We start from the raw sequence: 18,247 nt of genomic DNA on the forward strand, positions 1-18,247 counted from the left end.
GATGAAGATGGTTGAATGTGTGCTGCTTTGTTTTCATGAATCCCATTAAAAACACACTTACACTTCCTCAGACCTGGTGTCAACCATCGGACTCCAGCAGGCTCCACCCTGAAAGGAGGAGGGGGGTCAGAGCAGCACAGTCATGCATGCAAGGAGCTACAATCAGAGATTTACTAAAACCCTCTAGTCTAAGAGTGTTTCCTACATTTTTCACCCTAAATTGTATATATTATTGTATGCTATAATAATAATAATGGATTGCATGTATATAGTGCTTTTTCGAGACCTTTAAAGCCCTTTACAATTCCACTATTCATTCACTCTCACATTCACACACTGGTGGAGGCAGCTACAGTTCTAGCTACAGATGCCCTGGGGCAGAATGACAGAAGCGAGGCTGCCATATCGCGCCATCGGTCCCTCTGGCCATTACCGGTAGGCAGTCGGGTGAAGTGTCTTGCCCAAAGACACAACGACACAAAGGCTGTCCGAACCGGGGCTCGAACCGGCAACCTTCCAATTATAAGACGAACTGCCATATCTTGAGCCACGATCGCTACAATAATATCCTGGGTGGCTGTAGCTCAGGTGGCAGAGCAGGTCAGCCACTAATCAGAAGGTCGGTGGTTCGATCCCAGGCTGCCTCCTGGCTGCATGCCAAATATCCTTGGGCAAGATACTAACCATATGTTTGCCTACTGGTGGTGGTCAGAGGGCCCGGTGGCGCCTGTGTCCGGCAGCCACGCCTCTGTCAGTGCGCCCCAGGGCAGCTGTGGCTACAATGTAGCTTGCTATTACCTGTGTGTGTGAATGATTGAATGTAGTGTAAAGCGCTTTGGGGTCCTTAATGACTAGAAAAGCGCTATACAAATGCAGGCCATTTACCATCCATAATATCGTGATTCTATTGTAAGCAGGACTCTCAAAACATTACTATACTATTGCTAAATAGGTTTACCTCTTTGGAACCTTTAAATGTGTTTCCGTACTATGACAATTACTTCCCAGATCTAATAAATTTACTGAAATACAAAATGCTACCAAGACGAAATGTTTCCAGTGTTTCACACTCTACTACCTCATACTCTCCAGTCCAAGCTGGTTCAGCAGCTTTTCTCCTGAGTCTCCTATGTAATTGTAGCTCAAGTCCAGTTCTCTCAAATGGGTGGGGTGGGAGGTCAGAAATGAAGCCAGAAAATCACAGCCTTCATCTGTCATCAGACAGCCTGAAAGACTGAAGACATGAAAAAAACAAACAGAAAAGAAGGTTTTCCTTTCATATTTTCACCCCCAAAAAACTGTATCTCGGGTAAACAAAGAATCAGTTATAATGGGAACACAACATTCAAATATTTGATACGGCCAGTTTCTATTTACTACCACTTTCCCAGCATTCTGTTACTTTAACGTAACTTCATTCAGATGTATTGTTCCAATCAAGTTTTAAATTAGCTAATATTTTTGGATTATCTCAGTGTCTCAGTCAATACTGAAATTGGTTATTGATTATTGTATCTTTATTTCAGACATATACAGAAAAACAATATATACAAGTACACATACTTGTGTTTACATGTATAAATACGAATATATATGCAAATACACACATGTATGTGCTCAGACAAAACAAAAAAGAAAATAAATAAAATAAAATAGAGTCTAAATGACATATTACAATGAGTCCGAAATAGAGTAGAAAGAAGTATAACATACTTATTAGTCCCTACCCCATGCTCAACATTCTATTAAATCCCACTGTTCATTGTTACCCCTAATTCCCATCATCACTTACCCCACACAATAAACAAGGAATGAAGGACATGTCTTAACATAGCTACAATGATACATACATTTTAGGATAGTTACATTGACAACGGGTGATCAACTTGATCCGTTTCGTATTCTTCCAAAAGCAGTTTTCGAAACATCTTTATGAACTGACTAATGCTGGAACTGCTGTAGGTCCACAGCAAAGCTGTTCCACAGTTTTACCCCACAAATGGTAACACAACAGGTTTTAACCTTTGTCCGTGCTTTAAGAGTCTTCAGATTTTTTATTTAATTTTCCCCTCAATTCATAGTCCCCTTCTCTGTCAAAAAAACCCTCTGTACATTTCCTGGTAAGATATTATATCTGGCTTTCTACATAATTTTTGCAGTTTATATTTTACAAGATCCATAAACTTCAGGATTTTAATTTCAAGAACATAATGTTAGTGTGGTCTCCTGCTTTAGTAATCATCCTGATTGCTTTTTTCTGAATTTTACATAACGGTTGCAGTGAAGTATTGTATGTATTTCCCCAGATTTCCACACAGTATTCCAAATATGGCAGTATAAGTGTACAGTAAAGTACCTGGAGTGATTTGGAAGGCAAAGGATGTTTAGCTTTACTCATAACAGAGATGCTTCTTCACAGTTTAGCTCTTATGTGAGGTTTTCAGCAGATTTTGTTATCTATTATCACACCCAGAAAATTTGTATGAGAAACTTTCTCTACTTCAACATTATTTATCAACAATTTTGCTCCAGTATCTTTTTATTAATTTCCAAATAACATAAATGTAGTTTTATTCAAATTTAGTGATAACTTGTTTCTGTCAAACCATGTTTTCTGTTGAATCATTTCTTGTGTGACAATTTCCATAAGCTGTTGTGAATTCTCTCCAACACAAAAAATATTTGTATTATCTGCAAATAAAATAAACTGTAATATATCAGATGCTTTACTTATATCATTAATGTACAGGATAAACAGTTTTGGTCCCAATACAGACCCCTGTGGAACTCCACAAACAATGTCCAGGTACTGATTGATATTCACCAACCTTCACAATTGTTGCCTGTCTCTCAAATAACTCCTGACCCACTCTAGCACCAAGCCTCTAATGCCATAGTACTCCAGTTTATCAAGTAATATTTCATGATTAATTGTGTCAAAAGCATTTTTTTTAGGTCACTGAAAACACCAACTGTACATTGTCTTTGATCGATATTATTGGTGATATTTTTAATTAGTTCCATTAATGCCATGGATGTTGATCTGATTGGTCTGAAACCATACTGACTGTACATTATAATTTCATGTTTATCTATATATATATATTGTGGTGAGATTTTCTTAATTTTTTTCCCATCACTTTTCCTCAAATTATACAACTTCATTTAAATTAATTTAATACATTTTTAAGATATAATTATCACCATTTCAACATTCTTTCAGATCCCATCAGACATTTCCCTATATGAGAAAAATTAAAAAGTTCAAATTTGTTTTGAAATAAACTAAATCGTGGATTTTGAGTGTTTAAAGTAGCTTGTTATTTTGGGTGCACATTGATTAGTTGTACATAAAAGCCATAATGTTAGAAATATCTGAAATATCACAGAGTGATAACAACAATAGGTTTAAATCACATTATATCATGAATTAGATTTGTATTAGTAGGTAACACCTCCTTCATAACATAAAAAACAAAATAAAAAAACTGTAATGTCATCTCACCTTAGTGTTTCCAGCTTACAGGGTGGATTTGCCAATTCAGCAAACAGAGCCTTTACTCCTGCATCCTTAAGATCATTGTTACTCAGGTCCAGGTGTCTCAGACTAGATAACTGGAAACTTAGAACTGAGAACAGAGCTTTACAACTTCTCTCTGTGAGGTTACAGCTACTCAATCTATGGAGATAATAAGAGAATTCTTGACAAACAATGATGAAAAAGTTATCTTTTGATTGATGAGTGTATATTTACTTACAGAGCTTTCTTGGAGGCTTTGACCACTGGCAGCAACCTCAGAAGAGCCTCCTCTGAAGCAGAGTATTTCTTCAGGTCAAACACATCCAGATCTTTTTCTGATGACAGTAAGATGAAGACCAGAGCTGACCACTGAGCAGGAGACAGTTTATCTGTGGAGAGACTTCCTGATCTCAGGGACTGTTGGATCTCCTCTGCTACAGAAATATCTTTAAGCTCATTCAGACAGTGGAAAAGATTGATGCTTTTCTCTGTAGAAAGATTCTCACTGAGCTTCTTCTTCATGTACTGGACTGTTTCCTTACTGGTCTGTGAACAACTTCTGGTCTGTGTCAGCAGACCTTCTAGAAGATCCTGATTGGTCTGCAGTGAAAGACTCAGGAGGAAGCGGAGGAACAAGTCCAGGTGTCCATTTGGACTCTGTAAGGCCTTGTCCACAGCACTCTGGTAGAAGCATTTCTCAGCAGATTCTCTTATTTCAGGCTTCCTCGAGGTTGTTTGTTGTTCTTCCAGCAGATTGAGTCCAGAGTTGATGAAGGTCAGATGAACATGAAGAGCAGCCAGAAACTCCTGAACACTCAGATGGATGAAGCAGAACACCTTGTCCTGGTACAGTCCTCTCTCCTCTTTAAAGATCTGTGTGAACACTCCTGAGTACACTGAGGCTGCTCTGATATCGATGCCACACTCTGTCAGGTCTGATTCATAGAAGATCAGGTTTCCTTTCTGAAGCTGATCAAAAGCCAGTTTTCCCAGAGACTCAATCATCCCCCAATACTCTGGACTCCAGTGTGGATCTGTCTCAGCTCCTCCATCATACTTGACCTTCTTCACTTTGGCCTGAACCACCAGGAAGTGGATGTACATCTCAGTCACGGTCTTGGGCAGCTGTCCTCCTTCTCTGGTTTCCAGCACATCCTCCAGAACTGTAGCAGTGATCCAGCAGAAGACTGGGATGTGACACATGATGTGGAGGCTTCGTGATGTCTTGATGTGAGAGATGATCCTGCTGGCCTGCTCCTCATCTCTGAATCTCTTCCTAAGGTACTCCTCCTTCTTTGTTTCGGTGAACCCTCTGATCTCTGTTACCATGTGAACACAGTCAGGAGGGACCTGATTGGCTGCTGCAGGTCGTGTGGTTATCCAGAGGCAAGCAGAGGGAAGCAGTTTCCCCCTGATAAGGTTTATCAGCAGCACATCCACTGAGGTGGACTTTCTAGGGTCAGTTAGGATTGTAGTTTCATGGAAGTCCAGAGGAAGTCGACACTCATCCAGACCATCAAAGATGAACACAACCTGGAAGTCTTCAAAGCTGCAGATTCCTGCTTCTTTGGTTTCAGTAAAGAAGTGATGAACAAGTCCCACCAAGCTGAACTTTTCCTCTTTCAGCACATTCAGCTCTCTGAAAGTGAATGGAAATATGAACTGGATGTCCTGGTTGGCTTTGTCTTCAGCCCAGTCCAGGGTGTATTTCTGTGTTAAGACTGTTTTGCCAATGCCAGCCAACCCCATTGTCAGCACTGTTCTGATTGGTTCATCTCTTCCAGGTGAGGCTTTAAAGATGTCTTCTTGTCTGATTGTTGTTTCTGGTCTGTCTGGTTTCCTGGATGCTGTTTCAATCTGTCTGACCTCATGTTCATCATTGACCTCTGTAGTCTCTCCCTCTGTGATCCAGAGTTCTGTGTAGATCTGATTCAGAAGGGTTGGGTCTTCTTCTTCTGCAATCCCTTCCAACAAATGCAGGAATCTCTTGTTCAACTTAGCTTTGAGCTCATGCTGACACTTTGTGAGAGCCTCTTATTGAACAAAAATATTAAAAAGTAGATGTCAATAAGACAGAAACAGTCATGTCATTGACTTTCTGCATTAACTGAACATGCACAGGCTATCTGACACGTTTGAAGAATTCTGAAACAGAAGTCAGACTGTATCTATCATGGATGGCTTTACTCTGACACATTTTCAAACATACTGAACTCTTTGATTTTCATATAAACTATGATAAGAACTTTTCTGGAGTCAGCTCATAAGCAGAATAAAAACATCTGAAATACTAGAAATCTAAATTACGACCATTTATACTGTGCATTAAATGATCTCAACAGGGAACGCTAACTTGTCAGAAACTAAATTTTAATTCAGACTGACCCAAGCTCTTTAGAAAGAATAACACTTACAGTCACATATCACTAACACAATGTAATAGTGGGGCATGGGGAGCTAGATTTCTTTCCTTTATTTCTCACCCTGCCAGCATCTCATAGTATCCCCCTCTGACAAGAAATCTAGTCAATAGAAACCTTGTAAAATTTAAATTGATGAAAGCGTGAGAAATAGGACAACAAAACAGAGAAAGCCGCAGTTGGGAAGTACATTTTCATAGGGGCACTAATAGTTCTGGCATGTGTTATATATTGTCAACAATATTACTTCACACTGCTGAAATCTTGAACTCTTACCTTCTTTACCTTGTTTCACCACAACTTGTGAAAATTTACCTGTTGAAGGAAATCTGAAATTATGAAAAGGTCTTTTGTTATATACAGACACACACTGTAAAACCAAATTGTAAAATCAAAGTATTTTACTGCGTATGTTACAGTTTTGTACTGTTTTCCTACAATATCATTAAATTTACATAAATAGAATGTGATTTTATATGTCAAATGTAAAATAACATAAAATCACTGTAAATGTAATAAAACATAATTCTCTTGTTTTTTAAATATATTTTTCTGTACATATGCATATTTAGATTGTTAAAATACTTTCACAAATATTTGTCCGTTATTTGAAAGATTGAACTGTTAAATTCAAATGTAAAACTATGGAAAAATATAAAAAAATGATCTAAAATATAATGAGAACAATTAATTATTAAATGAGTATTTGAATTATAATTTTGCTGAAAATGTCATCTAGCTCTTTTTCAATAATTCAGAGGTAAAGAGTGAAAATATAACTAATAGGAATAAAAACAAAAAAAAAACATATAAAACCTTGCACGGCCACACTGTGCTAATGATATATTTTTAAAAATAAATGTAGGTAGGAATTGCAATTAATATAAATCTCAAAGTATTTACAACATTCCTGAACAGAGATAGGGCTCTGCACCTGGGGTAAGGACACGGTCATGAAAAAAGTGTGACATGCTATTGGATGTTGGGACACATAACGACATGAGGAATTTGAACTAACAACCACAAGGTCACGTGTATGGCTTGGAAAGCGCGGAGGAAGAGAGACGTTGGTGAAAGATCATCCATGCACTGCTGCAAGGCAAGTATATCAAACTCAGCTTAGTAGAATTAACTTGGCATTGCTTGACCACTATGGCTCATAGTTTACTGAGACGGTAAAAGGCATGGAATCCCTAGCTATGCAGGCAAAGCACGCCATCCGTCAGTATAAGGTGTAGTTAGACCAGCCGCTAGCTTGCTGGCTAGCAGAGTTGTTGTTTGATAATTTGTTAGCTGCCAGCTTTCTGTGACCGTGTAAACACAGCAGTTGCTACGCGGATAGTTTCTACACCGCTAATACCCATTAGGGGCCCCACGACAACAGCTGCCACTGATGCATTTGTCTCAATGTGAAATTAAGTATGCAACTTAAGAGTTAATAGGCGACCTGTTCCACTCTAGCTCGTGCGCACCAACATGTGCTGCGTGATGAAGTGAGGGAAATAGAAGTAGCCCACTGTGCTAGCTTTGCCCTGTAAAATGTAATGGACATGTAAAGGATAAGCCAAGTATTTTCTTTTATTTTGTAGAGAGGTAGTAGACCTAAGCAGATGAGGTGAATTATTTGACTACATATAAACGTACATTGCATGCCTGTATTTGGATTTTGGCAGGTTTCATGATTTATAAGGTTTTTTTCTTCCTCTGCAGATTAGTGGCGTGAGTTCTCAAATTTATTCAGTAAGCTGTAAAGGCAAGTATTGTGCTGCATTTAAGGATGTCAAAAGATTACGGCTGTCACAGTTGTGGTGCTTTAATGTAAATGTTTGGGCACCTATGGTCAAAATTTTGGTTCATATGAACAGTTAAGCAAGTGGAAGATGAAATAATTTCCAAATGGCATAAAGTTACAGATGACATTTAATTTTAAATAAAATCATTTTCATATTTTTTTTTTTAAACAGAAAAAGAAAGGGCCCACAGCAAAAATTTGGACTCCTTGCAGTTGACCGGGGGGCCCAAACTGCATGCCAGTGTATATTGATATACATCAGTTGTAACATTGCAGTTTGTTGTTTGAGTCATGTGTGGACTTGTTTTTTTTGTCCCTTTGTCTCTTGTTCAAATACACAACAGGAAACTCTACTTTGGCAGCCGAGCACTTCATGTTATCTGTGGACCAGGCAATTGTGAATGGCCATATCACTATCTTCAGCGACGCACTTATCCTGATGTTTGGCTCTTACTACTGCATGAACATTTCTTATCCAGTAGCCCAAGCAGCAACCTTGGAATTCTAGCAACGGTAAGGTGGCACCAGTCAATTTTATGCATTAAAACATAAGAATGATGAGACAGTGAAATCTAAAGTTATGCAATCCAATTAAATCATCAGATCTCCTTTTATTTGCAGCTAAAACACATAAGACTGAGCAATGCGTTTCAGATGGCTGTCTCTGTAATATCCTTGATTCATGCTCGTGTCAAGTTATAGAAAGAGACCTTTGAGTAGTAGATGTTCACAGATGTTTCACTACCCTGAAACAGCATTTGCAATAGACTCACAGGTTAACCAAATATCTTTGCATCACCTCTCTGTTTCACAATGACCTGTATGTCCAAACATGCACTCAAAAGCAAGCTCAATCTACACTTAGATTCATTGCAAATGTAAAAATCATACAGTCCAGTCCGTTTCTTAATGAAGTTGTTATTTTTCATTTTCATTTTTTTATTTTTCATTCGACCGGTGCTTTAAGATAAACCCAAAGTGGAGTGGAACACGTCCAAGAAAAACCTTGCAGTCAATCCAAAGGTTCTGACATTGATCACCAAAATTGCAGACTACGAGTGGAGAGCATAAAACGTTCTTATTTTTATCCTGAGGATAACATAATCTGCTGTTCAGTAGCACTGGTCTTTGGTTCATGGTCAGTGTCAACAGCACAAGTGGCCTGCTTGATAGGGAAAAGTGAAATATAGGCTGCAAATCCTATTCACATTTAGCTAGCATTAGTGCTGGCCAGTTAGTATGTTAATGTCTGCTGACAGGCTTCTCTGTCACTCTGTCCTGCGATAGGTGTAGCATTGTCTTAAGTATTATCTTCATCTCAGTTCATTGTAATAGACTGACTTAATTTGTCAGTTAAGTATAATCAGCATAACAATGAGGCTTTTGTTTTACTCTAGTTGTTCTTTGCATATAATTACATTGCAGATTTCTCCAAGGGAGCGCAAATGGCCAGCAGCAGCCCTAAATTTGAGACGTTCAGAAAGCTAGAGCTACTTCTAAACCTGCAGGTTATGTGCCTCAATTAGTCCCCTTTTCGTTGTTCCAGATGTGGTAAGGCAGATTCGAGGTGGCAGTGTCCCCTTCTTTTGTGCTCAAATGTGCGTTTGAATTAGATTTTTTTTCTATGTGCCTTTGTTTATGCATAAGTGTCAATTGGTCTTGGATTGTTCCAGGAAGGGTTATCTTTTTGTCAATAAAATCCATGTTAATGATTGGAACCATGTCTCATGTCTTATAAGTAAAATAAACATGTAAAAACTGCTCATACACAACATATGATCAAGAATTAACATAATCTTGATGTAAATATAATCAGGGGTTTTGTTTAATAAGGGTTCTTTGGATGTTTTGCTACTGTGATGGCATCAGCCACACAGGGGTAAATTAGTCCACTTTTTACTTTATTAATTTGCTTTGCAGTTTTCTTCATTAATCCTTTGGTTAAACCTAACGCTGGTAACATTGTATGGTTTTTCCAAAATGTTTTGTTATATTAATTATGTTTCTCTTTCTTTGAGTTACCTGGGTTTGGGCGGTGGCTGTTTCCTGTCTGGGCAAAAGGCGTGGCTGAGGACTCTGGGAACAAAATGCCTGCTCAGCAGGACCAACCATGGGCTTACCAGGAGCAGGGGTGTTTTAGGTTTAGTTAGGTTATTCTGTGCTTAGTTAATATTAGAGTGTTTGTTCCCCCCCCCCCCCCCTATTGTGTTCAAATGGTTTGGCCAAATCATTATAAAAGCTACCCTCATGTGTCTTTGTAATTAGGTCAGTTTGTGAGTTAAGCTGTGTCTCACTTTGTTTGTTTAAGTTTCTGGAAATTCTTTTTTGTAGAGTTATATTTAGTTGACCTGTTTTGTGGGCCTGCTAAGTATGTTTTTGAATTTTGTTAATTTTGGACTTTTTGAGGGTTAAAATAAAGAAAACCCTTTTTGAAGATATTTTTTTTGCCTGTGTCCTCTTTGCTTTGGCTGCTTGGTCCCTCACAGTTACAGATAAAGCCAACAATCTTACAGGGAGCACACTTAATTCAAATTGGAAGTCCAGTACATATTCCCGAAATCTACGTTAGATGACACTTAGAAACTAAATTTATATGTGATATTTTCTAGAATCAACAGTAAATCGTAATTTCAAATCCAATATCTATTTTTTTGGTGAGTTTTTGACACGTTTTGAAAGAGAAATCAAATTATTTTTTGATGTATACTGTAGTAATGGACACAAAGACCGAGACTGTCCGAGCCGGGGCTCGAACCGGCAACCTTCCGATTACAAGGCGAACTCCCAACTCTTGAGCCACGATCGCCCAAGAGAGGGCACGCAGTCAGAAATGAGTTCTTAGTCAGAACTGAGGGAATAGACCTACCAGAAGGCAACGCTGCAGACGTAGAGGACAGAAGTACCTGGGGATCCCACAGGCAAATGGGAACCACGAAGAGGCCCCTAGGAAAGGCTGCAACCACCAAGTACCCTCAGAGGGTCAGGCAAGTCCTGAGGAGTCAGCTGAACGGTAAAAATAAGATCCAGGCTATCAACACCTATGCCCTGCCCGTGATTTAGTTTAGTCTTCAAAAAAAGTAACTGAGTTTGGCAAACAACAAAGTTTTTTGCAGCTATTTTTTTAAATGCAGCCAAGGCGTTTCTTAAATAAACATTTCAATCTATTTACAGAACAATCAGCTGTTCTGCATCAAATCTGATGCCACACAAATTATTTGTGCCGCTCCAAAAAATAATTTCTGTCCACTATGAGAAAAAGGAGAACAACAGCCTGATACCTGCAGGCCTGACAACAGGAGATGTTTCACTGCTGTAACACCTGTAACACTCAGCAGGCGCCTCATTGTTCTGATACAGACAACAAAACTACACTACACATAACTACCACTTTTTCCATCAATTGCTCAGTCTGTCCTGCTCACATCTCCAATGGTTGTACACGTTGTCATTAACGTGGCTTCACTCCACATCAGCCACTTTGCTTGCTAAAACACCGGTGTTGGCACACAAGGACGCTGTCATAACCTGTCAACGATGGTGATTAGCTACATATATACGAATGTAAATCACATTATTGGCTGGACGATGGGATAAGGTGGCATCGTTGGCTAATATCCAGAAATCCTACCAGTGGCTGGACAAAGCTGGACTGAAAGACAGCACAGAGGCACTAATCATGGCAGCACAAGAACAAGCTCTGAGTACAAGATCCATAGAGGCTGGGGTCTATCACACCAGGCAAGACCCCAGGTGCAGGCTGTGTAAAGATGCCCCAGAGACAATCCAGCACATAACAGCAGGGTGCAAGATGCTAGCAGGCAAGGCATACATGGAACGCCATAACCAAGTGGCCGGCATAGTGTACAGGAACATCTGTGCCGAGTATAACCTGGAAGTCCCGAGGTCAAAATGGGAGATGCCCCCAAGGGTGGTGGAGAATGACCGAGCTAAGATCCTGTGGGACTTCCAGATACAGACAGACAAGATGGTGGCTGCTAACTAACCGGACATAGTGGTGGTAGACAAACAGAAGAAGATGGCTGTAGTCATTGATGTAGCGGTTCCGAATGACAGCAACATCAGGAAGAAGGAACAAGAGAAGCCCAAGAAATACCAAGGGCTCAGAGAAGGGCTCGAGAAGATGTGCAAGGTGAAGGTAACAGTGGTTCCAGCGCTCATTTTAGGGCCTGCCAAGCTTGGTTAGTGGCTCCAGCAGATCCCAGAAACAACATCAACGATCTCTGTCCAGAAGAACGCAGTCCTAGGAACAGCAAAGATCTTCGGATTAGCTGTAAAACAGCCTGTTACAGTCTTACAGTGGTTTTTTTTTCAATAAATTACATCCTCAAAAATGTTTTCTCTCTTAAACCAATCTTATAAACACTACATTTGCATAATGACTAAAACTAACACCACTGTATGAAAAATGGGCTATAAGGCAAGGTCCTTGATCATTAATATGCAAATTCTCATGACCATTGATCAACACCTACTGATTAATGCCAATTCATCAAGGCTGTTGTTCAAAGACCGCTTATCAATGGCAATGAGAACCATTCACAGAGAGTTGGGGAATGGCTGCAATCACAACATTGTAAGATGGTGAAAGATGTACCCTTCGGCCCCCTCCGAGAGTCAGAGATGGTCTTTCCCTTTTTAAGTAAATGGCCTCCTTGACTTCCTGACAGCAACATTGCACACATGGAAGCAGAGCAACTACAGACGAAAGTTTCGGCCTGTCTAAGCACTGCAGAGCCCACAGCATTCAGCATCAACATGGAGGACAGAAAGGCACTGCACTCACATCACTTAGTAACGACATTATATAATATAACATTATCGTCCTTATGGCAGATAAGGGTAGGTCCACAGTTCTGCTAAACCAGAAAGACTATCATGAGAAAATCTTGCCACTGCTCAGTGACAGAAATACTTATGAGTCCCCAAAATGAGACCCAGGAAGTGGTTACAGGAAGAGGGTGATAGATTGTCTCAAGTAGTTAGAACAAGACAAAGCTATTGAGAAGACCTCATAACACAGACTACACAGGGGAATCTACACTAAATCTGTATGGTTTACCGAAGATACATAAACAGGGTGCAACTTTAAGACCGATTGTCTGTATGATCAACTCGGTCACCTATAACATCTCCAAGTTTCTGGCTTCGATCCTCAACCCGCTGGTAGGCAGCTCTGAACACCACATCCACAACACCTTGGATTTTGTTAAGAAGGTGAGAGATGTCATTATGGAGGCAGATGAAACCATTTAACCTTTAACCCTCTGTGGTACAGGGTATAATTGGCCGTTTTTGACTACTTTTGATTTTACCTCTTTATTTCACCTTTAAAATATGTTTGGTATCATTATTTTCAGCACAACCTCAAATATCTGAAATTTGAGTTATTTTTTTCATTTTGGCATACTATTTTAGCACAGTTGATCTAAATTCAGGCAAAAAATTCAAAATCCGAGTAGAAAAAAGTTATATTTTTTGCTGTAAAACCCACATCATGTTTAACAAATTATTTTCATAACTTGAAATGCAAATAGAAATTGTACATCTCTAAAAAATTATGCACAAGTTTTGCAAACAACAAAGTTATATGGTACTATTCACCTAAAAGTGCAGCGAAGGCCTCAAGCATTTTTTATATAACCATTTAAATCTATTTACAGAACAATCAGGTGTTCTGCATCAAATAAGAAGGCACACAAATTATTTGTGAAAACACTTTTTTTACTGTTCTTACCGCTGTAAACACAACTGTTTTGTTCAGAAAAAACATCGAGCGTATTTTTTTTTATCATAACTCTGGTTTTGGTTGCATTTTCAACCCAAGTTGAAATGGAGACTCAGAGTCACTGCATCTTGTAGCTGTGTTGTCTTAAATTGATTTTGACGCACCGGCGCGTCCAGCGACCCCAGAGGGTTAAGACCAATTGTGTCAGGGCTCTGTGTGTGGGCAGGCAGGGATGGAGGACCCAAACACAGAACTCGTGGACACTGAATGGCAAACTCAAAGAATCTCCGCTTTATTGCTGGCACAAAAAAAAACATAGAACACACTGAGAAAGCTATGACAAGAACACACAGGTTATTCTGAGGGTATGACACAATACTGTCACAGAGAAACACAGGGCTTAAAAAAACAGAGGGATAACGAGGGGAACAAGGCACAGCAGGAGAACACAGCTGGGAGTAATTGACAAGACGAGACGGGAAGCAAAACTGAATACACTGACGTAAGACAGAGACCTTCAAAGAACAAGTCAAAGACGCAGACTTGAACTAAACGTACACTAAATACAAGGGCACAAGAACAAAACCTAAGAACTAAACCCTTAACCAGATTAAACTGAAACATAGACTAATAATAATAATAATAATAGAAATGATCAACAAAGCACAACAAGATGTTAAGAATATAACCCATAACACAAAATCAATCCAAAACATAAAAAACTCAAAATACTGGGTCAAAATGACCCAGAACCGTGACCAACTGTCTGTATGATCAACTCAGTTACTTATAACATTTCTAACTTTCTGGTTTCGATCCTCAAGCCATTGCGTTGAGAAGGCGAGAGACATCATTATGGAGGCAGACGAAACAACGGTTTCGTTCGTTGTTACATCTATTCAATTCAATTCAATTCAATTTTATTTATATAGCGCCAAATCACAACAAAAGTCGCCTCAAGGCGCTTCATAGATACAGAGAAAAACCCAACAATCATATGACCCCCTATGAGCAGCACTTTGGCGACAGTGGGAAGGAAAAACTCCTTTTTAACAGGAAGAAACCTCCAGCAGAACCAGGCTCAGGGAGGGGCGGGGCCATCTGCTGTGATTGGTTGGGGTGAGAGAAGGAAGACAGGATAAAGACATGCTGTGGAAGAGAGACAGAGGTTAATAACAGATATGATTCAATGCAGAGAGGTCTGTTAACACATAGTGAGTGAGAAAGGTGACTGGAAAGGAAAAACTCAATGCATCATGGGAATCCCCCGGCAGCCTACATCTATTGCAGCATAACTAAAGGAGGATTTAGGGTCACCTGGTCCAGCCCTAACTATATGCTTTAGCAAAAAGGAAAGTTTGAAGCCTAATCTTGAAAGTAGAGATAGTGTCTGTCTCCTGAATCCAAACTGGAAGCTGGTTCCACAGAAGAGGGGCCTGAAAACTGAAGGGTCTGCCTCCCATTCTACTTTTAAATACTCTAGGAACAACAAGTAGGCCTGCAGAGCGAGAGCGAAGTGCTCTAATAGGGTGATATGGTACTACAAGGTCATTAAGATGAGATGGGGCCTGATTATTTAAGACCTTGTATGTGAGGAGCAGGATTTTGAATTCAATTCTGGATTTAACAGGAAGCCAATGAAGGGAAGCCAAAACAGGAGAAATCTGCTCTCTCTTTCTAGTCCCTGTCAGGACTCTTGCTGCAGCATTTTGGATTAGCTGAAGGCTTTTCAGCGAGTTTCTTGGACATCCTGATAATAATGAATTACAGTCGTCCAGCCTGGAAGTAATAAATGCATGAACTAGTTTTTCAGCGTCACTCTGAGACAGGATATTTCTAATTTTAGAGATGTTGCGCAAATGGAAGAAAGCAGTCTTACATATTTGTTTAATATGTGCATTGAAGGATATGTCCTGGTCAAAAATGACTCCAAGGTTCCTCACAGCGTTACTGGAGGCCAAGGTAATGCCATCCAGAGTAAGAATCTGCTTAGACACCATATTTCTAAGATTTTCAGGGCCGAGTACAATAACCTCAGTTTGATCTGCATTAAGAAGCAGAAAGTTAGCGGCCATCCAGGTCTTTATGTCTTTAAGACATTCCTGCAGTTTAACTCATTGGTGTGTGTTATCTGGCTTCATGGACAGATAGAGCTGGGTGTCATCTGCATAGCAGTGAAAATGTATGCTATGTCTTTTAATGATGCTGCCTAAGGGAAGCATGTATAATGTAAACAGAATTGGTCCTAGCACTGAACCCTGTGGAACTCCATAATTAACCTCAGTGTGTGAAGAGGACTCTCCATTTACATGCACAAACTGGAGTCTATTAGATAGATATGATACAAACCACTGCAGCGCAGTACCTGTAATACCTACAGCATGTTCTAATCGCTCTAATAGGATATTATGGTCGACAGTATCGAACGCTGCACTGAGGTCTAGCAGGACAAGCACAGAGATGAGTCCACTGTCAGAGGCCATAAGAAGATCATTTGTAACCTTCACTAAAGCTGTTTCTGTGCTGTGCTGAGCTCTGAAACCTGACTGAAACTCTTCAAATAAACCTCTGCAGATGATCTGTTAGCTGTTTGACAACTACTCTTTCAAGGATTTTTGATATGAAAGGAAGGTTGGAGATTGGCCTATAATTAGCTAAGACTGCTGGGTCTAGAGATGCTTTTTGAGTAAAGGTTTAACTACAGCCAGCTTGAAGGCCTGTGGTACATAGCCGATTATTAGAGATAGGTTGATCATATTTAAGATCGAAGAATTAATTAATGGCAGGACTTCTTTGAGCAGTTTTGTAGGAATGTAGAAATGTAGAAATTCTAACAACAGCTTATCAAGCTTAAAAAGACACGTTGATGGTTTGGAGGAAGTAATTATTGAAGTTAACTCAGAAAGATCAATTGGAGAAAAAGAGTCTAACTTAACATCAATGGTACTAAGAGTAGCTGTAGATAATATTACATCTGTGGGATGATTATTGGTAATTTTTTCTCTAGTGATAAAAATTTTATTTGTGAAGAAGTTCATGAAGTCATTACTAGTTAACGTTAAAGGGATGGTTGGCTTAGGCTGCTGCCCCCGCGACCCGGCCCCGGATAAAGCGGATGAGGATGGATGGATTGATGGATGGGATGGTTGGCATCTCTCTTCACTTGTATCCCAGTCATGGAAGCGTTGGAGTTCATAAGAGATTACAGGATGACACCAACCTCAGCAACAGGACCACTCTCAGCACTGACCAAGTGTGTTTGCTCTTGGAACTGTGTCTTCATCCCACCTATTTCACATACAAGGGTCAGTTCTACAGGCAGAAACATGGGTGTGCCATGGGTTCCCCAGTTTCACCCATCGTGGCTAATTTGTACATGGAAGAAGTGGAAAAGAGGGCTTTGCTATCCTACCCTGGAACACCACCAAGCCATTGGTTCAGGTATGTGGATGACACTTGGGTGAAAATCAAATCTCAGGATCTACCACATTTCATGGATCACATTTACTCGGTAGACCGACACATCAAATTTACCAGGGAGGATATGAAAAGTGGCAGGTTGGCCTTCTTAGACTGTGAGATTTTGAATGGGGGACATCTAAAAGCTGACGTGTACCGTGAACCTACACATACGTATTTAAGGTTTGACTCTCATCATCCACTGGAGCATAAAGGTGGTCTGGAAATGGAAATGGAAAAAATGGAAAACCCATCTGGAAACTACAACACAGAGAGAACACCATCCCCACAGAATAGGGGTGGAGGTGAACCCGAATACGGTATTCGGAAATGCACAAATAATGTGTTTTTTACGAATACTTATTTCACACAAATACTTTAAAAAAATATTTGTATTCGGGAACAAGAAAAAATGTATATCAGAAAGATGAGTTTCCTTATGAGACCACAGTACATGACCGGATGAGTGAGTGAGTGACGTGCAAAAAAGTGACTGACACCGGCTGCTCCACACAGCAACTGAGACGGCACAGCTGAGTGATAAAAGACTGAACTGCATCACTATTTTTGTTGAATAGATTGTTTCGTACCTTAACTGGGTTTCAGAGGCAGTTTATAACTTTGGTGAAGATCGGGAGATTAATCAGTTATGCTGCATTACTGACGTTATGCAGTCGGGTGCTCTCATGTTCGCTCTGTTAGCTCGGCAATTTAGACCAGCGGTCCCCAAGCCCCGGGCCATGGATCGGTACTGGTCCATGAGTGGTTTGGTACTGGGCTGCGAGAGTTGAGGTTTGGGTGTGAAATTTATGTTTTTCACGGATTTTTATTGTTTTTTATTGTTATTATTAGAGATGGCAGGATACCACTTTTTTATGTCCGATACCGATACCGATATCATAAATTTGGATATCTGCCGATACCAATATGAATCCGATATAGTGTTTTTTAATCAACAAAACTGTTTTTTAAATATCTTGCTGCATTTTGCAAGTCTGCAAGTTCATACTCAAGTTTAAAACAACAACTACACTAAAGCTATTCTGTTATACCTGTATGCAAAAAAAAATATTTCATAGTTCAGCAATACTGATCAATCTAATAAACTTAAACCTACACCATCCTCCCTATTCTGGTATTTTAAAGAGTACTTAGCGTAAATATTAAGCAACCTAACTAATAGGGTTCCAACTCCCAGCAACAACAAAAATAAATAAATAAAAAATAGGGAACCACCCCTCACGCGCCACCTCATGATGCTTAATCGACGTAATCAACCTTAATTTGATGCAGTGTGAAAAAAAATGCAC

At 39.7% G+C, this 18,247-nt stretch overlaps 1 protein-coding gene across 1 annotated transcript in view; it reads right to left on the reverse strand.

Annotated features, from left to right (window-relative positions):
• LOC146577963 (protein NLRC3-like) overlaps positions 1-18,247 on the reverse strand; it is a 30,198-nt gene that overhangs the window by 1,754 nt on the left and 10,197 nt on the right. The window contains exons 3-7 of the mRNA XM_085268464.1: positions 6,217-6,255; positions 3,759-5,553; positions 3,506-3,679; positions 1,079-1,234; positions 62-108 (exon numbers count right to left, since the gene is read on the reverse strand). Of these exons, the coding sequence (XP_085124590.1) occupies positions 62-108; positions 1,079-1,234; positions 3,506-3,679; positions 3,759-5,553; positions 6,217-6,255 (2,211 nt within the window). The remainder of the gene's footprint in view (positions 1-61; positions 109-1,078; positions 1,235-3,505; positions 3,680-3,758; positions 5,554-6,216; positions 6,256-18,247) is intronic.

This window comes from Mchenga conophoros, linkage group LG3, assembly GCF_057382185.1.
Source record: "Mchenga conophoros isolate Kocher_MC1m ecotype Shallow Benthic linkage group LG3, M_conophoros_male_GT1.1, whole genome shotgun sequence".
Taxonomy (NCBI): domain Eukaryota; kingdom Metazoa; phylum Chordata; class Actinopteri; order Cichliformes; family Cichlidae; genus Mchenga; species Mchenga conophoros.